The 22,531-nt window shown below is 47.4% G+C and overlaps 2 protein-coding genes and 1 long non-coding RNA gene across 5 annotated transcripts in view; 1 reads left to right on the top strand and 2 right to left on the bottom strand.

Annotated features, from left to right (window-relative positions):
• The window catches only part of Smim41 (small integral membrane protein 41), a 37,377-nt gene extending 33,820 nt beyond the window's left edge, over window positions 1–3,557 (bottom strand). The window contains exon 1 of one of the 2 annotated variants that reach the window (XR_010049287.1): window positions 242–943. Coding sequence is in view for 1 of the 2 variants with exons in the window: in XM_063254800.1 (XP_063110870.1) it covers window positions 1,040–1,306 (267 nt within the window). In the remaining variant the exon portion in view is untranslated. Of the gene's footprint in view, window positions 1–241; window positions 944–965 lie in introns of those variants that run through there. The other variant, XM_063254800.1, reaches the window with a different exon arrangement.
• A 150-nt stretch (window positions 3,558–3,707) lies between these two features.
• On the bottom strand, window positions 3,708–13,558 carry Atg101 (autophagy related 101). Of its 2 annotated transcripts, none has more exons than XM_005006459.4 (4): window positions 13,411–13,558; window positions 13,017–13,136; window positions 7,941–8,267; window positions 3,708–4,413 (listed from the first exon to the last, which is right to left on the bottom strand). In XM_005006459.4, the coding sequence occupies exons 3-4, from the start codon at window positions 8,190–8,192 to the stop codon at window positions 4,009–4,011; spliced, it is 657 nt and encodes a 218-aa protein (XP_005006516.1). In that variant the 5' UTR covers window positions 8,193–8,267; window positions 13,017–13,136; window positions 13,411–13,558; the 3' UTR covers window positions 3,708–4,008. The 2 variants fall into 2 exon arrangements, with proteins under 2 accessions (XP_005006516.1, XP_003475820.1); XM_003475772.5 differs by having other exon boundaries at window positions 13,022–13,136.
• On the top strand, window positions 13,532–21,948 carry LOC134477313 (uncharacterized). Its single transcript, XR_010049288.1, has 2 exons — window positions 13,532–13,629; window positions 20,524–21,948. It is a non-coding gene; the product is annotated as an uncharacterized LOC134477313 (long non-coding RNA).
• Window positions 21,949–22,531: the final 583 nt, after the last annotated feature.

The following is a 22,531-nucleotide window of genomic DNA, read 5'->3' as shown; positions in this document are numbered from 1 at the left end:
TCACAGCTGCTGAGCTGCACCTGCCCATACCTTCCAGTCCCTCACCAACCCCTCCTCCTAGTACCCCGCAGGGCTGCTTTCTCAGAGGGTCATGGGCAAGAGGTCAGTCACCCCCAACAAACACTGACACCCACAGAAACCTCCCACAGCACCTACTTACATCACTGACCAGAGGGGACAGAGAAAGCCCCCCCACACTCACACACTCCACCCAGTCGAGGTAGCCTTGGCCTGAAGTTACCTTGTCCTTTGGGCCACCCAGGCCCTTCCTTCCAGATGGTTCCTGTCTCTGAACAGCCGGGGTAAAAGAGTCAGACACAGCTCCGCAGCTGGGACTCCTTAGTCCCACTTCCTGGAGCAATGTGCTCCTGAGGCGCGCCAGCTGGCAGCAATCTTGCCATCACACACCTCTAACTTATGCCACACAAAGCTCCTTGCTCTGGGTGACATCTGTCCTCCAGACCTGAGCAGGCCACACTCCCTACTCTGAAGATGTCTGTAGCCGTCTCTCCCCAACCTCTAGTGCAAAATGCAGTACTGAGGCCAGGGGGTTGTCCCTTAGTACCTCAGGGACAGGGCAGTCACAGTGATTAGAGGGGTGAAGGGAAGAAGGGATCCAAAGCACACTGTAGCCCCCAAACTCTCTCCACTTTGACCTGTCCACTGTCCCCTCTTCCAGTTACATAGTAGCTATCTATTCCTAGAAAAAGGACATAGAAATGGGGGATCCTTAAGTGGAAAGGGACTCCATGCTGCCCGAGACAACCCTGAGGAGGCAGCACATCCAAACAGGAAGCTGTAGCCCCAATCCTCAAACTGACTGGGATTGGGGAGCTCAGCCTTACTGAAGGCTGTCTCCCCTGGGTGCCTGGCTACACCCAGAGACCTGTCCTCACGAGGAAGACTGTCCACCCTCCCACACCCCCACACCCCACCCCCGCTGTCCCCTGCCCCTACCCTCTCACCTGTGCTTGGCATCCTAGTTTGGGGGAAAGGCCTCACAGGTGTAAGGCATGCAATCTCCAACACAGCCTAGCACCTAGTTGTCACCTTCACTGGTGCCGCTGGTCTCAGCCTCAAGGGATGCATGCCGTTCATGAGCCAGCAGCCCTATCAGGCCATGGACACGGAAGAGAAGGCTGCCACCGAGGAACAGGATCCCGAAGAGCACAAGCAGCGACAGCACACCCAGCACTGTAGCCTGCACAGCATGAAGTCCCCCCAGGGACTCTGACAGTGCCCCTGACTGGTTGCAACAACTCAGCCAGGCAGCTTGAGCCACAACGCCTGCCTGTGAGCGGTTCATGCTCCAGCACCCCCTGCCCAGATGTGTGCAGGACAGCAGATGTGTAAGAACTCCAGCTAATAAGTGGGCGTGCTGCTGCGCAGGGGAGGGATCTTAGGGGCGTGTCCCAGAGGCCCCAGTCCTCCACTCCTTGCAAACAATGCTCAGCCCCTTCCTTTTACAGAGGGCTCCTCCAGTGTGGACTACTTCCCTTCTGCAAAGGGAAATAAATGGTCCAAACTTGTTTCTCCTCCCAGGTCTCATAAAGCCACACCCAGGGGCCCTGTACACCAGGTTCTCTTTCCCTGGCAAAGGTCAAGAGTCAACACTTCCCTGAGATCCTCAAACCCCACTCAAGCACCGGCTGGGATGCTGCGCACTCCTTAAGACAGAACAAACAAGGATTTTCTGCCCCTGGACCAAACTCTAACACTGCTCCTGAGACAGAAGGCCAAGGAGCAGCCTTAAGGATCTGAGTTTCCCCTGTGACGGACAATAGACCAGTGCCTCCTAAAGACGCCAGGGCATGGAGAGATGGAGGGCAGAGCAGTGTAACCCAAAGCCTTCTCATGTTCCTTTTGTCCATCACACTAGGCTTATTTATCTATATACCAATAAGAAGTCACAGATCTGTGCCACCTCAGAGCAATCTATGACAAAAGGGATGGCGATGTTACAGTTCTGTCCACCATGGGCAGTCCACTACGAGCAGGGCATCCCACAATCCAGCCAGGATAGGAGTGGAGCAGAGTCTGGACACAGAACAGGAAAGCCAGGGTGAAAGCAAGATACTCCTGGAAAATCCTGTAGCTATTTATTTTTTTTTTCTTTTTGGGGACAGCTTCACTTTGTAATTCAAGCTGCCCTTAAACTAATGACAATGGGGGCTGGGGATTTAGCTCAGCAGCATAAGCGCCTGCCTTGCAAGCATGTGGTCTGAGTTCCAGTACTGATAAGAAAAAAAAAAAAAAAAACTAATGACACCCCTCGTCTCAGCCTCCAGAGTATTGGGAATACAGGTATGTGCCATGGCACCTAGCAACAATCTTTGAGCCTGTGTGTGTGTGGGGTACTGGGGACTGGCCACAGAGCCTTGGCACTGAGCTACATTCCTAGCCCTTTTTCCTGTTTCTTGTTTTTTTTTTTTTTTTTTTTTTGAGGCAGGGTCTCACTAAATTCCCTGAGCTGAGCTTCAAAGAGCAATCTTCTTGCCTCAGCCTCCCAATGCACTAAAATTGTAAGTGCCACCATGCCCAGTTAGCTTTTTTTTTCTTTTGTGCCGGGACGCGACTTATGTCCTCGAGCTTGCCAGGCAGGCACTTAAGCCACTGAGCTAAATCCCCAGCCCCAAGCCTTCTTTTTGAAAACAGTCACTGCTTATGACAAATGCCTGTGATCCTAGCACTCAGAAGTCTGAGGCAAGAGTACTGCCTCAAGTTTGAAACCAGTCTGGACTACACAGCTAAGTCTAGACCAGCTTGAACTACATATTAAGAATCTGTCTTACAAATAAGTAACATTTAGGGCTAGGGATTTAGCTCAAGGGCATAAGCGCCTGCCTCACAAGAGGGTGGTCTTAAATTCAATCCCCAGTATCAAATACAAATAAATAAATAAAATTTAAAAAAAAATAAACAGGGGCTGGGGATTTAGCTCAGCGACATGAGCACCTGCCTTACAACCAGGCAGTCATGAGTTAGATCCCTGGTACTGATAAAAAAAAATTAAATAAATAAATAAATTAAATAAACACTTTCTGGCCATTTTGGCTACCTACCCCACCTCCAGGACCATTAGTAGGACAACCTCTCTCACTTCCCCAGCACACCTTCTGACATACAATTCATTTAGTCAGGTTAAAATTGCTGGAGATGGAGTCAAAAAGCATTGCAAGACAGAAAATAAACCCATAAAAATGTACCACGAGAGGGAGCTTTGAATATGCTTGTGTAAAAATTAGTGAGTTACCAAAGTAACACTCTAATAATCAGCAAGGACAGCCCAGGCTAGAAGTAGTACACTAGCCACCACCATCTCAAGCAGCCTATGCTCTCCCAAGACACCCACATCAAATGACTGTGGTATTCCATGACCACAGAGAAAATATTTTGTGAGGTATCATGAAGTAAGACAGATAATATAAAAGCCAGGGATGTCATGGCTTCCTCAGCAAGAGAAATAGCTCATTCACATCCAAAAGCAACAGACCTTTCCCCCTTGCTCTTATTCATGGGACTAACCATGATCACATCTGGGTACATAACACCTGTCTATGTGAATGTCCACCTAAGTACAAATTATGAATGTTAATCTGCTTTTAATACCATCCGTCTTGGAGTCATGTCCCTACCACACATGTGTCCTTTTAGGACTGCCAGGAAGTGTTAATACTTCAGGGCGGGCCACAGCAAAAGAGAGATGGTTGCAACAAAACTCATGTCTCAGCTTTATTACCATCTTTGTGGTGGCTCTTCTGTACAGTGAAGAATGAAGGGGACTCCCTACAAGAGAGTGGAGAGACTGTAGGCAGGACCTGACCGTCAGCAAAGGCTCAGGAATGACCAGAGGCTGGCAACAACAAAACAAGGAAAGAAGCCAAGGGCCACCCTTTCCAGGTTTCACCAAGAACCCAGAGCAGGCTCAGACTCCCAAGGACCTAACAGTACAGTCCTTAGAAGCCAAGGTCTGGACGCTATAAAGGAGCTCCCACAGCTGAGCAAGGCCTACAGGGCAAGGGTGTCTTTGATAAGCCTGCGCATGGTGGTGGTGACGGAGGTACCCAGGGCATCAGTGATCTGAAAGGAGATCTTATAAAGGTAGGGCTGCACGTCCCGCAAGCCTGTGTCAAACACGTTGTCCACCTCCGACTGTGTGGGCATCTTGGGCAGGTACTCATGCCGGTTCATCACCTCCACAATGTTGATGATTTTCTCACAGAGCTTTTCGCCCACCTTCTCCCGGCAGATCTGCCGCTCCTGCTCCGTGGCCAGGGCCACCACGTGCACCTTGACTGTCCACACTTCCCATGGGATGCACTCATCTGAGAAAGGCCAGCGAGATTTCTTCTTCTGATAGAACTCCAAGGACATCTGCCCCAACCCATCACCACCTGAGTTCCGCAGTGCATCCTAAGGAAGAAGAGGTAACAGATGAGCAGGCCGAGGCCTCTGAAGAGCTCCCATCCTACCAGTGCCTACTTCCTAAACCCCAGGGAATTACACTCTCCTAGTTCTTATTGGTCCTTCAGAGATGACAGAGAATGAGACTGGAAAGGAGAAAGTACTTGTGTAATGTGACACAGCAATCTGCCAGGCTAAAACTGAGTGGTTCATTCAAACCAATACCACACCCTCCCTAAACCAGCTCCTTCAGCTTTGTGTGTGTTTTGCTTGTTTGAGACAGGGTCTCACTGTGTATAGCAGGCCGGCCTCGAACTATGTAGCCCAGGCTGGTCTCAAACTCAGTGATCCTCCAGCCTCACCTTCTTGATTGCTGGGATTACAGGTGTACACCACCACACCCAGCATCAATTTTGTTAACCACTTAATGAGTCCAATTATTTAAACACAGGATAACCAAAAATTGCATATCTTATGTGTTGATTTTTGTAAGATAATATTAACAGTAAACATAAAAATGACAATTTTACCAAACTTCGTCAATATAAGAATTGACTGAGCCAGGCATGATGATGCACACCTGTATCCCAGCACTTGGGAAGCTGAGACAGCAGGAATGCCTCAAGTTCAGGGCCAGCCTGAACTACTTAGCCAGACTGTCTCAAAACAAACAAACAAACAAAGAACCAGTTGAAATGACACTTGCCCAGTGACACTCAGGATAAACTGTTTTGGGTCCCACCCCCAACCCATTTTTTTTAATCTCAAATAGAAAAAGAAGAGAAAAAAAAGACTAAAATTTCAAAACATGTCAATCGGGCAACAATGGTACATACACTGTACATTGTCATCCTCAAATCATTCACCCAGAGCACAAGACATCTATCTGCATTCAACTGAACAACACTGGCAGGGTGAACTGTTAAATGGTTAAGAACTGACATTAACTCCCCAGGCACAGTAGCACACATCTATAATCCCAGCAACAAGGAAAGCAGAGACAGAAGGCTTGAGAGTTTGAGGCCAACCTGAACAACTAAGTGAGACCTATCCCAGAGTAAAAATTTAAAAGGCTGCACATACAGCTCAATTGCAAAGTGCTCGCCTAGCATGAGTGAGGCCCTGGATTCAATCCCCAGTGCCCACTCCCCGAGGAAAAAAGAGAATTGACCTTACAGGACTTACTCTGGTCTACAGGCACTTATACTATCCCAAGAACTTTAAACAATCCACTGGCTTCTCTGAACAACACATGATGTAGATATATGATCTTTATTTCACTAAATCAAAATGAGGCTCAGAAAAGGAAAGTAATTTTTGCCAAAGCCACAGGTGTATGAATAGCTGTATCAAGGAAGGGTGACACTAGACTCCAATTTCAAAAACCTTTTCACCTTTATATTAAGGGCCTGCTCCTTCCATAACCCGTCTTTAAGGTCCTTATCCTTCAAAACATTCTCCAGCATCTCCTTTTCCACAGGTAACTGACTCTATTAGCCTTCGCCACTGCCAATTATACAGCACTACCTTATCTCATGGACAATCCACTCTCACAGTCTCTTTTAAAAAGAGCAAGAAGGGACTGGGGATTTAGCTCAGCAGCATAAGCATCTGCCTTGCAAGCAGGCGGTCGTGAGTTCGATCCCCGGTACCGATAAAAAGGAAAAAGACAAAAAAAATTAAAAAAAAAAAAAAAAAAAAAAAGAGCAAGAAAAGCCAGGCATAATGGCACATGCCTGTAATCCCAGCACTCAGGAGGCTGAGACAGAAGGATTACCCCAAGTTTGAGGCTTGTCTAAACTACAACAACAAAGCAGGAAGTAGGGGATGTAAGGCATAGTGATCTTTGTTGAAAAAGGAAGCCAAAGAATGGAATAAAGAAGGGAAGCTCAAGGGCAGACCACACCCTGGCTCCTTCTCTGAGAAGAAAATGGGATCAACTGGCCCAATAATTCTGCCTATTCCATCCCAAGAACGTGGGTGCCCTCTATTCTACCTTTTAACCAGGAGCCTGATGCACCTTTCCATCTGAGTTAGTCCCAATCCAGAAGGTAAGGATGTCTCCTTTATGCATCAACCAAGCTACATGTCCACCCTGTTAACAACAGTTAACATTAGCTGGGCATGGTGGTACACACCTGTAATCCCAGCACTCGGGAGGCTGAGGCAGGAGGATGGCTGAAAGTTTCAGACCAGCCTGAGCTACAAAGTGAGCTTGAGGCTGAACTGCACAGTGAGACTCTATCTCAAAAAGAAAAAAAAAAAAAAAAAAAGGCTAACATTTCTATAGTGCTTACCAAGTACCATGCTGTTCCAAATTGGACCCACTGGATCCCCATTTCACCCTTGAAGTACATGAGCCCTGTGAGGTAGATATGACACCAGTCCAATTTTACCCACAGTGGAGTCACTTGCCTATGTCACAGACTTGTCAGTTGGCACAGCCTATCTCGAGTCTGTGCCTCTCAGAGACATCTGGAGGACAGGGGGATAAGTACCACTGCCTCTCTCAAGGGTGATTGGGAACCACAAACATGCCCTTTTGGGGGTTGCTGTGGCCTGAGAAGGTACAACTGAAACAGCAATTCCTTGCAGTGGGTACACATCATCCAGCAATGGAAGGGCTCTGCAAACAGACGTGGAATAGAAATCAGAAACAGTCTTCAAAAAAGATAAAAGATTTAAAAAAAGGTATCTCCCTTTGATGGTTTAAAATAAAAAAAAAAGGAAAAAAATCTACTCGTTGAAATAGTGAAACACCGTGACTCTCAATGAGGACAAAATAGAAAACTACACTGCCCGAAGTAACCAACATTAGCAGCATTTGAAGGATAAGGACCTTAAAGATGGGTTATTAGAAAGCCACAGCTTTCTCCTTGCCCACGCAGGCATATAAAACACACACCACACTGCTTAACAGGAGAGCCCATCATGGATGGCAGCCACAGCAATCTTTCCTTGGAGGGAGCTGCAAACAAGTGAGAAAAGTAGATTCATAAACAGAAAAGGCCAGGTATCATGGCCCACACCTGCAAGCCCAGCACTCTAGAAGGTAACCTAGGAGGACCACAAGTTAGAGCCCAGCCTGGACAACCTGGAAAGACCCTGCGTCAAGAGAAAAAAACTTCTTTTAACTAGGAATGCAGCTCAGTGTGAAGACCCTGCGTTCAATTCCTGCTGTTGCACAATAAATAAATAAGTAAACAAAACAAAAAGGTGTCATAAGAGTTGGATAGCCAGAGAAAGTCAAGACCACAGAAGCAATGACCCCACTCTACAAGGGGACCTGACTATACTGGCTTCCTGCTTTCCCTTCTCCCTTGGGGATCTGTGCAGGCATCCTGCACCTCCCCATCCCACTCTACCTGACCCTGCCACACAAGTCCTCCCACCTATGGAAAGTTCTCAACAGGCCTGTATCTTAGTGTCTGAAAGAACACAATTCACACTTCCAGGAAGGGTAAACAGGCCCAAAGGTAGAGAGGAATTCCAGCTCCTCCTGCCACTGCCTGCCATCAGTTGTACCATATCCCTACCTTGAACTCCCCAACAACCTTGCGCAGGGCACGGTCCAGCTCCTCAGAGGAGACACGCACATAGGTGAAATCAATGAAGTCACAGTCAACATCCTGGGTGCCCACGGTACCGATGGAGTAGGTGCCCTCTTTCTTGTAGTGGAACTTGCCTGTGCTGCGGTGCAGGAGCACTGTGTGCAGCACAGCCAGCATGGCCTCCTCCACCTGCCGTCCCTCCACTGACACCTCTAGCACCTCCGAGCGACAGTTCATCCTGCAGCCAGTGGCCCACACCAGGACAGGGGGCCAGGATAAAGCCAGTGAGCTTCACCCCACCTAGGGGCCACCCTGCAAGAGAAGCCCAGGTCAGAATGCAGACATCATGTGAACCATCTGCACGCTCCCTCTTTACTTCCTGCTCAGTTCAGCCCCTGGCTCCACTGTCCCCTACGCTCTGGCAGCACATACTGTCAGAAAAATCACAAACAGAAAGCGCCAAGGTTTCCAGTGCAAACTGCCAGTGGAAGCCTGCACTCCATTAACAGCATTCACTGCAGTGAGCAGCAAAACAGCACCTGTCAGGCACTCACCTAGCCTTGGGAGCTTAGGGAATGCAAGAGAAACAGGCAGGTGAATGTCCCTAATGTGTAAAAGCACAAGATGGGAATAAGAAAGAAAAACCCAAAGTCTGATGTCTTAGAAGCTTGCATGACCAGGTCAAGACACTTAGGATTCTGTCCTGAAAGCAGTGAAGAGTCACTGCATCCCATGCCAAAATCAAATCTGTACATAAAAAACTTAATTCTACCAAAGAGTGGTTCCTAACTATTTTGGGGTTACAATCTGCTTTGAGAAATTAATGAAAGCTACGTAGGCTCAGATTTAAAACCTGAATTGAGCCAGGGGTTTAGCTCAGCAGCACAAGCATCTTCCTGGCAACAGTTCGATCCCCGGTACCTAAAAAAACCTGAATTGAGGCCAGGGATTTAGTTCACCAGTGTAAGCACCTGGCTGGTGAGCACAAGGTCATGTGTTCAATCCCCAATATAAAAAAAAAAACCCTGAATTGCGCCAGGTGACATGGCACAGGCCTGTGATCCCAGTACTCAGGAGGCTGAGGCAGGAGGACTGTTCAAGGGCAGCCTTAGCTCCACAGCTCAAACTTGGCTTCTGAATTGCATGGCAAGACCCAGTTTCAAAAACAAAACAAACAAAAAAAACCTGCACAATACACATAATACACACCAAATCCCACACATGTCTAAGGTTGTCCAGGCTCCAGCATAAAAATGGACAATTTAAAGCAAAGAGACTGGGCAAGAAAACCATGTAGAGATCATTACAGTCATGGCAGATACAGTTACAATCAGGTGTGGGACAGTGAGGTCCAGAATGCAAGGAATTTCCATGTTCAGGGTCCTGAATCTGAAAGCCAATTCTAAATCTTTTTTTTTCTTTTTATTAAAAAGGCCTGCCAGGCATGATAGCACAGGCCTATAACCCCAGCACTTTGGGGCTGGCTGAGGCAAGGGAATCATTGCAAGTCTGAAACCAGCGTGGGCTACAAAGTGAGTGCAAGGCTAGTCTGAACTGCATAGCAAGATCCTGTCTCAAAAAGACAAAAAAAAAAAAAAAAAAAAAAATTGGTTCTATCATGTTGCATCTTTTTTTTTTTTTTTTTGTCTTTTTCATTTTTATCGGTACAGGGGATTGAACTTATGACCACCTACTTGCAAGGCAGGTGCTTATGCCGCTGAGCTAAATCCCCAGGCCCTATTCATGTTGTATCTTATTGGATTTTATTATGGACTATGAGATAATACAGTAGCCATTGTTTCTGTTATTTGGTTCTGAATGCCCTGTAACACTTTCATTCTCTTGAATGGTTTTATACTATTTTGTTATGTTTGATACTATTGTATATGAAGATATGCTCAACTATTTCAAAGAAAGAGACATTATGGTAGCTACTATTATATCTATATGAAATATAGATGAAATATAGATGAAATACTGTGCTTACATTGTTCTATTCTGACCTGCTTTGTTATGTCCTCTTTTGTCTTTATCTCCTTAAAATAAAAAATAAAAAAATTTTTAAAAAAAGAAAATGAACTCATAGAGCTGGGGATTTAGTTCAATGGTACAGAGCTTTTCTAGTATGCATTGAGGCCTTAAATTCAATCCTTACTACCACAAAAATAAATACATAATTGTTGTCTAGGGCAGTGCTGAACTGCTGGACTCTTAGGCAATCCTCCTGTGTCCACTCCTGAGAAGCTGAGCCCACATATGTGTGCCATGTCACCTAGCTCTCCGGATTGCATCTTAAATGTCCCCCAAGGCCTTGCGTTAAAGATTTGGTTGACAGCCTGTGGTGCTAACACAAAATAGTAGAACCTAAAGGTAGGCCCTAGCAAAGGACACACTGGTGCCATGCCTTTGCAGGGATACTAGGACCCCAGGTCCACCATCCCAATCTGCTCTTGATTCCTAGTGGCCATAAGGTAAACAGCTTTGTTCCAACTTGTACTCCCCACAACAATGTCCTGTTAGCCACAGACTGTAAAGCAGGAGAGCCAGCAGACCATGATGAAACTATGGAACAAAATAAATCTTTGTTCCTTTTAAGTCATTTATCTCAAGTATTTTGTCACAGTGGTGACTAACATTTTGGGACTCTAAGGAACCTGCTTGCTACCTATAAAAAGGGATTTGTAAGGCAGGCACTGTGGTATCCCTGTAATACTTTGGAAGCTTAGGGGCTGGAAATTTAGCTCAGCGGCATAAGCACCTGCCTTGCAAGCTGGCAGTTTTGAGTTCGATCCCTGGTACCGATAAAAAAAGACCAAAAAAAAAAAAAAAAATACTTTGGGAGGTTGAGGCAGACAGAAAGTTCAAGCCCTGCCTGCCAACTTACTGACTTAATGAGAATCTGTCTTTAAAAAAAAAGTGGGGGGGCTGGGGATTTAGCTCAGCGGCATAAGCATCTGCCTTGCAAGCAGGCAGTCGTGAGTTCGATCCCCGGTACCGATAAAAAGGAAAAAGACAAAAAAAAAAAAAAAAAAGTGGGGGGGGGGGGGCTGGGGATTTAGCTCAGCAGCATAAGCGCCTGCCTTGCAAGCAGGCAGTCCTGAGTTCCATCCCTGGTACTGATAAAAACGAAAAAAGACAAAAAAAAAAAAAAAAGTGGGTATGACTCAATGCAAAAGCTCTGGGTTTAATCCCCACGACCACAAAAATATTAAATTTTTAAAAATGGGAATGTGGTGCTGGAGGTTTAGCTCACCGGCATAATCGCCTGCCTTGCAAGCAGGCAGTCTTGAGTTCGATCCCCAGTACCGATAAAAAGGAAAAAGACAAAATAAATAAATAAATTTTTTAAAAAAAGGGAATGTGAGCTGAGGATATAGCTCAACTTGTGCCACTGAGCTAAACTGAAGGACCCCACAAAAATTTAAAAAATAAAAAATAAATGGGAATGTGGCAAGGACTAAAGAAATACATGCACCTAGCACTTTAGGAGGCTGAGGCAGGAGGATCACTGTGAGTTTGAGATCAGGGTAGACTACATAGTGGAAGACCAGCCTGAACTACACAGTGAGACTCTGACTCAAAAACAAGAGAAAAGGAGCCAGGAATTTAGTTCAGGGGCATAAATGCCTGCCTAGCAAGCATGAGGTTGTGAGTTCGATATCCAGTACCAAAAAAACAAAAGGAAAGAATAAAAGAAATACACGTAAAACACAATATACTGGTCAAGAACAATGATTCAAAAGCCAGAGCTAGCCTAGAATGGAACTTCAACTCTGCCATTACTCCCCATCTTAGTCAAGCTGCTTAACAATATATGCCTCAGTTTCGCCATCTATAAAAGAAAACTAGTAATAGCTCCCTCAAAGCATTATTCAAGGAATGAAAGAGTTAGCATGTGTAAACCAATTAAAGCAGGACCTGGCAAGTACTAAACATTCACTGAGCATTAGCTCCTGTAATTCATTATTATGTTATTATTGCCTAGAGATAATGCCAGGTCACACTATAGCAGTGGCAGGGAAAAGTCGGAAGGTAAAGGTAGCTGAGAAAACTTAGTAAATAGTCAAATATGAGCCAAACTGGGATCTAGCTCAATAGCAGAGTGTTTGCCTAACATGCTCTCAGTGCTAAGAAGCAGCAGGGGGAAAAAGTCCAGAGAAACAGCCAAGTTTCATAGCTGTATATTCATCTTGCAAAGTGCCCCTAACAGGAAATTCACTGCTTCTTACATGAGACTATCCCATCTTTAAAATGGGCATGGAGGCACACACCTGTAATCTTAGTACTCACAAGGCTAAGGCAGAAGGCTCACTGTGAATCTGAGACCAGCTTGGGCTACAAAGTAAATTCAAGGTCAGTCTAAATTACACAGCGAGATAATGTCTCAACAAACAACAAAAATTCGATCCCCGTTATCAAAAAAACAAGGAAAAAAAGAAAACACTATCTTGTCTCTAGACAGTTCTATTCAGTTACTCCATCTCATGCTTCAAACCAGGGAGCTTTGGCTATCTGAAGCCACATAAAATCAGTCTCACTCTTTCCACAAGTGAGTTTTTCTGATATTTAGAAGTAGCTATTTTGCCAGGCACTTCCTCACTATTCTACAAGTTAAATGTCCTCAGTTGCCATAAACATGCCTGCCCAGTATTCCAGGTCCTTCTAGGAGTTGCTGCATTCGTTTGTCTTTCATCAAGGATGAGATGACCTGCCCTCTAGTTTAACTTTATCCCCCTAGTTTCCCACCTAGGGATTCCCAGCTCTAGTCCAGTTCTTTCCTAACTTTCCCCTTCTGGATTCCCCACAAACTTCCATATACCTCCCCATTTTGGCCCCAAGTTCAGGGTTCTCCCTCAGTCTCAGTGTTATTCCAGGATCCACTCCCCCAGAAAGTCAGTCCTAACCAACCCTAGCCTCTCCCTCAGCTGTATTTGATTGTCCAGTCACAGCACTTTGATTAGCAATGGAATACAAGGCCCGGGAAACCGCGTGCCTGAGGTCCCTGCAAGGGGCTGAAGTTGAGTGGAGTGTGACTGAAACTCAAGACAACCCCTTCCCCACCTTACGCGTCTAGGACGGAGAGCGATTCCCTCGGGCTCGATCGCCCCTTTTCCAGCTGTGGTAGGACCTCCGCAAAGATGCTTCCAAACTCTGCGCGAGTGCTGAACGGCGAGAAACGGACTAAAACAAAGACAGAAGACTATGAGTTTCGTGTCGAAAACTGGGAGAAAACGTAAAAGGGTCTCCCGCAAAGTCACTTGCCCCTAGCCGCTGTCCACAATCTCTACAGTCTGCGGAGACCCGGAGAAGCAAACTGCTCAGACTTCTCGGGGGCGGCGCCCTGAACTAAGCCTCGCCGAACTCTGGGAGTCGACGCGCTCCTTTAGGCCCGCCGCGGTTGGAGGTACCCGCACCAGCACTCGAAGAAAGGCAGACGGTTAAGACGGTCTCCTACCTCTTGGAACTCAGGTCTAGAACCAGTGAGCCACGACACAACCGCCACTTCAGGTGCCAGACCACCGCCGCAACACCCGAGAGGGACCAGACGCCTCGCCCCACCCGGGCGAGTGACGTATCGGGGCGTGCTACTTGCGATCTCCAGCTGGGGAGCGCGGGATCAGTCCAGGCCTCTCACCTCTGCCGCTGCCCACGGCATCTGGAAACTCATCAGAAGGTACGCTCATATTCATGTTCTGCTCAGAAGCTTGGGTGCTTATTTTTTTCTCGATTATTTCTCGGATCGTAGGACTTTACGGTATAAAGTATCCCCCTTATTTGGACGAGTCCACTTACTCCCACCAGCGAGACTTGTTTTGGCTGGAGCAACTCACTTCCGCCATAGAGACGGGAAAGAAAGAGAGGTCAGATGGGCTCTGCGCTGCCTCCCCTGGCGAAAAGGTGTCTTGGCCCCTCAAAAGGACGTGGTCCAGAACTCTGGGCTGAGAACTAGGAAAAAGGCACCGATCCCCATAAATTCAGGGGCATAACCATTTATAGACAAGAGTCTGGGCAAGAGCGCACTCCGATATGGCTGCGTGACGCTGAGTGGGTGGCAAATACGTGGACTTGTCCAACATAGTTAATGAGAAAGATCCCTGATACTCAATCCATACAAACGTACTGGAGAAAGGGACTTGCCCTTTCTGAGGGTTATCTTCATACTGTGGCACTTACTACCTGGCGCTCTACCATGCCCGATTTGGACAGTTCTTGTGACGCTTTTAATTTGGTCATTGCTTCCCTGACATCACTCATTCTGATTTGCTCTATAAAGAGGCAGCTGCTCTGAGACTCTCAAGCGTTAACGCAAATGAAAGTCTGTGACCCAGGGCATTTGTGACCCAGGAAGCATTCAGTTAATGTTAGTGCTGTGTAACTGCCAGGGAGCATGATTGATTCTTCACACAGATTGTAAAGCCAGGGCAGATGAATTTGGCAATTGCTAGCTAACAGAGCCAGGCATGCTTCCTCCAACAGGGAGCACTCTTGAGTTGTTTAACTTGAGGATTAAAATGCCTCTTTGTCTTAAACACACTTTATCTTCCAAAACAGTAACAGGTAGGTAACATTTATTGAGTGGCACAAAAAGGGCATGATTCTAAACATGGTGTGGTGGTACATCCCTGTAATCCCAGCACTAGGGATGCTGAGCTAAAAGGATCACCTTAAATTCAAGGCCAGCCTGGGCTATATAGTAAGTTCAAGGCCAACCTGAACTACCTAGAGAGACTTTATCTCAAACAAACAAATAAACAAGTTCCCTTTTTGGCCTCCAGCAGCGCCCTCCCTGTGCACTATCACTTTCCAATGTGTAACCCACTCACTAGTAGTGTGCTGACCCACATCTAACAGAGAATTCCCTTGATTTGTACCTTTTTTTTTGAGACACGGTCTCCATATGTAGCCCAGACTGTCCTTGAACTCACTATGTAACCCAAGCTGGCCTCGAACTTTTGGCAAGCCTTGTACCTCAGTCTCACAAGTACTGGGATTACAGGTGGCTCCATCATGCCCAGCTTGATTTGTAGTATTTTTTGTTAACTTTCTACCATACGAATTTTTTTTTTTTTTTTGTCTTTTTCATTTTTATTGGTACCGGGGATTGAACTCACGACTGCCTGCTTGCAAGGCAGGTGTTTATGCTGCTGAGCTAAATACCCAGCCCCTACCATACCAATTTCAACCTACAGGATATCACTGAATTCAATCTGTACTGAATAAATTATTGCATACTTTTTTTCCAGGACTGGGGATTGAACCCAGGACCTTTCCATTAACCCACATTCCAAACTTTTAAAAAATATTTTTATTTTGGAATAGGGTCTCACAAGTCACTAAAATGCCCAGGTTGGGCTCCAATTTTCAGTCCATCTGCCTCAGCCTCCCAGGGTTCTGACATTACAGATATGTACCACCACACCTGGCCTAATGGTTACATCTTTATCATCAGGGGTGCAATAGACTCCTAAGTGGCTCCAGCTGGCTCCAGCACCCCACCCTTTAGGTCCCTCTTCCCATCTGTTCTTCTAGACCCAGCTGCATACCCACCTCCTCTTGTTGGCCTTCTTCCCCTCGTCTGTTCCTGATACCCTTTCCTTCCTCCCTATGAATCTGTTCTTGTTCAGCCCTTGCCTCTGTCCTAGGGAGGAGTGCCTCTTGTTGGGCAGCTAGGGATTCCCCCTAGGACCTGGAAAAAGAGACAGATGGTCGCTCTACAGACCAGACACCTCTCTAGAGCATGTATAAACTAGGAGCCCATCAGGAGAAAACTAGTGAAAGGGAAAACCTGTGAAAAGCTAAAACGGTATGGAGAATCAAGAGCTTAACCCTGCTACAGAAGAGGAAGCAGAGACCAACCCCTAGATCCTGCCAGTGATGAAGAGAATGACTTACCTCTACCTATGCCTGATGTACTGTCTCAAGCCTCTTGCTGACACCATCCTGATATCATTACCCTCCTCATCATCAAGCCTTTCTAGTCATTAGACTTTATAGTCACTACTGTGATGATTTCTAGCTCCAGTTTACAGATAATGAAACCTCAGTAAAATGCAGTGACCTGCTGTAATGGTTAATTTTATGTGTCAACTTGACTGGGACATAAGGTACCCAGACATTTGGTCAAACCTTCTAGGTATGTCTATGAGGATGTTTTGGATAAGATTAACCTTTTCATTGGTAGACTGAGAAAAATGGGTGGCCCTCTCCTGTGTGAATGGCCCCACCTACTCAGATTAAAGCCTGATAGACCCAAAAGCCCAACTGTCCTGTGAATAAGGGGAAGTCCTTTTGGCTGCTATAGGGTCAAGACTTCAGTCCTTTCCTGCTCTTGCTGGGTCTGAAGGACCTGAATTCAGACAGAAGCTGTACCATCAGCTCTGCTGGCTCTCAACTTGGTGGTTTCAGATCTTGTGATAGATCAGCCTTCTTATAATAAATCTGTATATCTCTCCTCCCTCTTGTGTGTGTTTGTGTCCTTTTAGTTCTCTGTCTCTGAAATCCTTGACTAATTATTCACCCAGCACACAACTGCTCTTTCTTTGTTCCATTATGGGGGGCAGGACTCTGTTGGGGATAGAACCCAGGGCCTTTGCACTGAGCTATATCTCCAGCCCCTTTTTTGCACTGAGCTCAGCCCTAGGATCTTAGTAGGTTACTAAATTGCTCAGGCTGGGCTGGAATTTGTGATCCTCCTGCCTCAGGCTTCTTGAGCACTGGGATTAAAGGTATGTATCACCATGTTTTTCATTTTGGTGATGGTGGTGGTGATTTTTGTTTTGTTTTTATTTTTTGAGACAGTCTCACTATGTAATTAAAGCTAGGTTTTGTTTTGGTTTGTGTGTGTGTGTGTGTGTGTTTATTTATAAGGGAAATCAACTAGGACCTTGCGCTTGCAGGCAGGCTCTTGTACTGCTGAGCTATATCCATTAAGGCTAGTCTTGAATTTACTATGTAGCCTAGGATGGGCTCAAATTCACAGTAATCCCGCCTCAGCTTTCTAAATTCTGGGTTTATGGATATGTATCGCCAAACCTAGCCAATTTTTTGGTTTTTGGCATAGAATCTTATTACATAGTCCAGTCTTACCTTAAACTCAGATATGTAGCCCAGGCTAAACTTGAATTCCCTATTGCTAAGATTACAGGCAGGCACCTCCATGCCCAACTCCATTAGGTTTTTTGTTTGTGTTTGTTTGTTTGGTTGGTTGGTTTTTGTCTTTTTGCGACAGAGTCTTGCTATGCAGTTCAGCCTGGCCTTGAGCTCACTTTGTAGCCCAGGCTGGTCTCAAATTTGCAACAATCCTCCTGCCTCAGCCTCCCAAGGGTTGGGACTACAGGCATGCACCACCATACCTGGCTCCACTAGTTTTTTACCCTTGACCCTACTCGAAAACTCATCCTCCCCATGGAGCTTTTCTTTGTGCTAGTGTCTTCTCATCTGTCTGGTCTCACCAAGTGGTAAAGCTTTGCTGCCTGTACTTCCCTAAATTTTTTCAGGGTAGTTCTCATTAAAGCTGAGGCAAAAGGTCCCACTTCCATCTAAGTCTTCTGGTCAGGGAGGGGGTCTTGGCCAAAAAATATGAGACTATTAAGGTGAATTTTCCTATCATACACCTTTACCCATAGTAATCAAGATGCAATTGTTGGGAGGTATTGGAGAACGTGTCTGTAATCCCAACACTTAGGAGGCTGAAGTAGGAAAATCATGAGTTCCAGGCCAGTCTGGAACTCGTAACACTGTCTCGAAATAATAATAATAATTGTTCATTTATTCATTCATTCATGGCAAACATATATAACTGTGCGTATGCTAGGCTCATGTAATACCTGTAATACCAATGGACAACTCACAATTATAGTCCTCTGGGAGCTCCAGGTCTTACAGAGGAAATGAACCAAAGGCAACACTGGGCCAGAAAACCTAACAAGTAGTATGAAATAAATGACAGTAGAGTCTTTGGGGTAAGAGACCGCCAGGATGGCTGCTGTCATCCCAGAGAGATGGCGTGATGGAAAAGAAAAGTGACACATTTAGAGCAAGGAAGGGTCCCAAGCCCTGCTCCCAGCAAGTTAGGAAGTGCCTAGGTACCAGAAGTAAAGCAACTGGGCTATAGAGAAGTCAGGACAATAGCCCAATGGGCAGGGGAGGGGGCTGGGGTTGCAGGAAGAAGGAGATATTTTGGGAGATTACTCTGGGAAGACTTTCTGGAGAAAGAAAATGCAAGGCTGGAGGAAGAGGTCTCACTGAAGTCTGAGAGGGGATCAGGGTTCCCTGGCCTGAGAAGTTAGCAGAGAGGGAGTGAGCACTTCTCAGCCAGAGCCCGGAGCCCCAGCCAGCCAAACAGATAGCCGCTCACCAGCTCACCAGGGCTCCTTTAGCCACGCCTGCAGCAGAGAGGCCTGTGGAGGACCTTGAAGGCCAACTCAAGACCTTGGGAGTATGCAGCTGACGTTGCTCGGGGAGTGTGGCCTCAGATAGCCCCACCTCATCCTGGGTGCACCCAGGGGAGAGCTGAATCCCAAAGTTGGCCCTGAAGGCCACTCCAGCCGCTCTGGAGCTGACCCCAATGGCGTCACAGGGAGTGACTCAAGTCCCAGAAACAACAATGAGTGGGACTGACGTCAGGCCAGGGGCTCCTGATGGCCAGCCTGGCTGGATAGGCAGCCAGCACCCTGTCTGCTGACCCTCCAGCCAAGGGCCAGGCCACAGGGGTGAAGAGGACCAGCTGTCTCCTCTGACTTCTGCCCCTGGGATCCTAGGCAGGGGCTCCTCCACCTCCCATCCTTGCTAGGATGTCACTCCCAGTCCCCGCCCTCTGTGGCAGAGGAAATGGCTGGGCGGAAGAGAAGGCAGAGAAAGTGGCAGAGGGCGTGAGAAAGAGGTACCTCCCAGCCCCAACCTGTTAACCTCATCTGGCAGCCTCTAGCCCTAGCCAGGCGGGATTGCGTGTCTACCTCTTTGTCCTGCTAGGATTTAGGGATCTGTCCTCCATGTTGGGGAAAAGCTGCCTCGCTGCTCAGGGAAGGTCTGTGTTTGTCTAGTCTAGCTGAGTTGGGGGTGGGGCTTTATTTTTGTGTATATATCCCTAGGGAGACTGTTTCTCCCTGCAAGGGCTGTGTATCTGTTCCTTTGGGAGCTGTGTGTATCTATCATTCTTGGAGTAATCTATGTGACTGCCCCTGCAAACAGCATTGGTGGTTATCCACCCTGGTAGGGGGAGAATCTGTAGCTAGCCCTGAGGATTGTTTATCTGAGCCTGGTTTCCTGCAGGGCAGGGTATGTCTGTCTATCTTCATAGTATCTTAGACTCTCTGGTTTAGGGTCTAGGGTTCTAATTTGGTCACCCCAAAGCTAGGCTCCTTGGGTGAGGGCACCAGGCTAAGCGGGTGGCACAAGTCAGCACCCTGCCTGCCTGGCTTGCAGCTGGGCACTGCTCCCTGCTAACGCAGCATGTACCAGAGAGGGCCCCCCCACACAACCCCCGCCCTGGCCCAGCTGCCACCCCCAGCCTCCATAGCCTGGCTGAGTTTGATTTATGGTCCCAAGTTGAAGCTGGACAGTGCCAGCACCTGGGTCAGACCTTGAGAAAACCTCAAGTGCCCCCCAGCCTGTGACAGGGTCAGGGCCCAGTAGGAAGTGGGAGGGAACCAGGCTCAGGGTGGTGGGCGTTAGGCAGAAGGTAGGGCCCAAGCCCCTGTCCAGCTCTGAAGTCAGCTGGGGAGCCTCCTGCCCTCAGAAGAGGCAAGACACACTGAGGAGCGAGGAACCTTTACAAAATTCAACCTGGTACTGACTCTTTCCTGTTCCCACTGCAGGGGCCAAAGGTTTCCAAATCTACACTTGGGGAAGAGGGGGTGGGGGGAGGCCTGGGCAAAAGCCTGAGAGCCTACACCTAGGGCAGGGCTGGAGGCACAGTGTCAGGCAGAGCTCACAACCTGAGAGCTCACAACCAGAGCCAGCTGCCTTGGTGAGGCCAGAGAGTTGCTGGCTGGGCAGCTGCAGGTTAGAAGCTGGGTGGACAAAGGCTCACTCACCCTTTCAGCTTGGTCCTCTGAGGAGGCTCGGAGACCCCCAGGGGTTTGTGAGGAAGAGACTGAGGCTCATCCCAATTTGTATGCTTAAACCTTCTGTGGAGTCTCTGGCCCAGCTTTCACAGGAAGGCAACCCAGCTGCCCTTAGGCCAGACACAGTTCTGACATGTGTCACACAAGTGCGTTGTGGCTGTGAAGGCCATCGTGGCTTACCATCCAGTTACCACAAAGGTTTTGTCATCTCTGACAGGGTCTCTCAGGGTTCCCTCTTGGTTTGTGTGTGTGTGTTTGGTTTTTTTTTTTTTTTTGAGACAGGGTTTCAAACTATGCAGTTCAAGCTGGCCTTGAGCTCACTTTGTAGCCCAGGCTGGTCTCGAACTTGCAATGATCTTCCTGCCTCAGCCTCCTGAGTGCTGGGATTACAGGCATGTGCCACCACATGGGCCCAGCCTTTTGAGTTTTTGAGAACAGGGTCTTCCTAATCTGCCTGGACTGGGCTCAAACTGTTGTGTTTTTGTTTTTGTTTTTTGAAACAGGGTCTCTGTGTAATTCAGACTGGCCTTGAACTCACTATGTAATCCAAGCTGGCCTCAAATTTGAAGTGATCATCCTACCTCAACCTCCCCATACTGCAATTATAGGCATACACCTTCTTCTTGGGCCACAAGCTACTACCACGAAGCTGAGCATGCTGGATACTCCATGGATCATGTAGACAGCACAGTTCACCACAGCATGCTTGTCTGTGACCTTCAGAATCTCCTAGCCTCAGGGAGGCTGACTTTTACCACCTTTCTCCATGACTAAGACATAGTGGCTAAAACCCAGATATGGAACAGCTTTCTCCACCTCAAGCCTCAGAGAAGGGCCATGGGTACAGACCCCAGGGTTTACAGTGCCCCTCCCATCCTAGACCTCAGATCCTCCCTCCTGAGTCATGGTGTCATCTCAAGGCTGAGGAGGGGTCCAGGGCCTCTGGGCACAGTGCCCAGCGTGGGTGGGATGGGGAGACAGGGAGGCAGGCTTCCTGGGTCTGCATGTGAGGACAAACAGCAGGCTTTGAGGCCTTGGAAAATCCCGCCCCGGGATTCCAGGCCCTGTCGGCGTCATTGCCTTTTGACTATTGTCCCTGTCGGAAATGGGCCCAGCCCCCGGCTAGCAGGGACAGAGCAACCATTGTGAGGTCCCACCAGGCTCAATGCCCCCTTGTTCACACTCAGGGGCCCCTAGCAAGACTTGGAGGCCAGTTCCTCTAGTTGCTGAGTGGAAAGAAAGGACCTGCCTCCAGCCTTCGCTGGGTGGGGCAGGGTGGGGCTGGAGGGGTAGCCCCTCCCCCACCACACTGTACCCCAGTAGCCAGAATCCTGGAGAGTAATTGCCACCAATGCAGCTTTTATTTACAAATCACTGTGCTAGGAAGTTCAGCGGTTAAGAAACCAGACATAGCCAATCACTATTTACAAACCAGGTGACCTTGGGAAAGTCACTTCCTTTTCTCTGGATTAGGCTCTTGGAAAAACAATAGCTAATATTTACTGGTTGTTTACTCCATGCCAGGCACCGCTGGAAACACTTTTATGTATACATACTCATGTAATGGCAACATTATGAAAGAGATAGTTTTTTCTCATTTATAAATAAAAACACCTGGGGACAGAAAGATTAAGTAACTTGCCAGCTCTTAAAAGTTAACACCAGGCCAGGCATCATGGGGAGTACCTATAATCCCAGTACTTGGCAGGCTGAGTCAGGAGAATTGCTGCAAGTTCAAGAATTGCTCATGACAGTGAGACCTTGTCTTTTTTTGTTGTTGTTGTCTTTTTCTTTTTTTATCGGTACCAGGGATTGAACTCACAACCACACACTTGCAAGGCAGACGCTTATGCCAATGAGCTAAATCCCCAGCCCCGAGACCTTGTCTTAAAAAGTAAATAAATACATACCTGAGGAAAAAATCTAAAGAGCCAGCACCAGGATTTTCTTCTACTTCCTTTGTGTGTATATTTGTGAGCCCACCTGTGCACACTGGGAATCTAACCCAAGGCCTCACACACACTGAGCATGCATGTGCTTTATCTCTGACTTACACTCGAAGCTCTGCAGCCAAGATTGATTGATGGATTGATTGATTGATTGATTGATTGATTGATTGATTGATTGCAGTACCGGAGATCGAACTCACGACCTTACGCTTGCCAGGCAGGCGCTTATGCCACAGAGCTAAATACCCGGCCCTGCAGCCAAAATTTAAACCAAAGCAACCTGGATCCAGAGTCCTTAGTTTTACTATGCTGAGTGCCCACCTGTGAAGTAGAAATAATCACGCTTTCTTCACTGGGTGTTAACGGAGGCCTGGAAATAAAACATATGAAAAGGAGCTAGCTGGTAGCTATTACCATCACAATGGTGCTTTGAGAATTGCAGGGACCAAGATTCTCCTTTGCCCCACCCATTCCTGGCTCCTGGCGCCACTCCAAGCACCTAAGTACTGCAGTCCTTCTGCCTTCCCCAGAGGCTTACCGAGTCTCCCTATCTGTCTGTGCT

This window comes from Cavia porcellus, unplaced genomic scaffold, assembly GCF_034190915.1.
Source record: "Cavia porcellus strain 051 isolate PalLab524CR breed Dunkin Hartley unplaced genomic scaffold, mCavPor4.1 scaffold_8, whole genome shotgun sequence".
Lineage (NCBI taxonomy): Eukaryota > Metazoa > Chordata > Mammalia > Rodentia > Caviidae > Cavia > Cavia porcellus.
The sequence above is the reverse complement of the archived record's forward strand: the minus strand, read 5'-3'. Positions and strand labels throughout refer to the sequence as shown.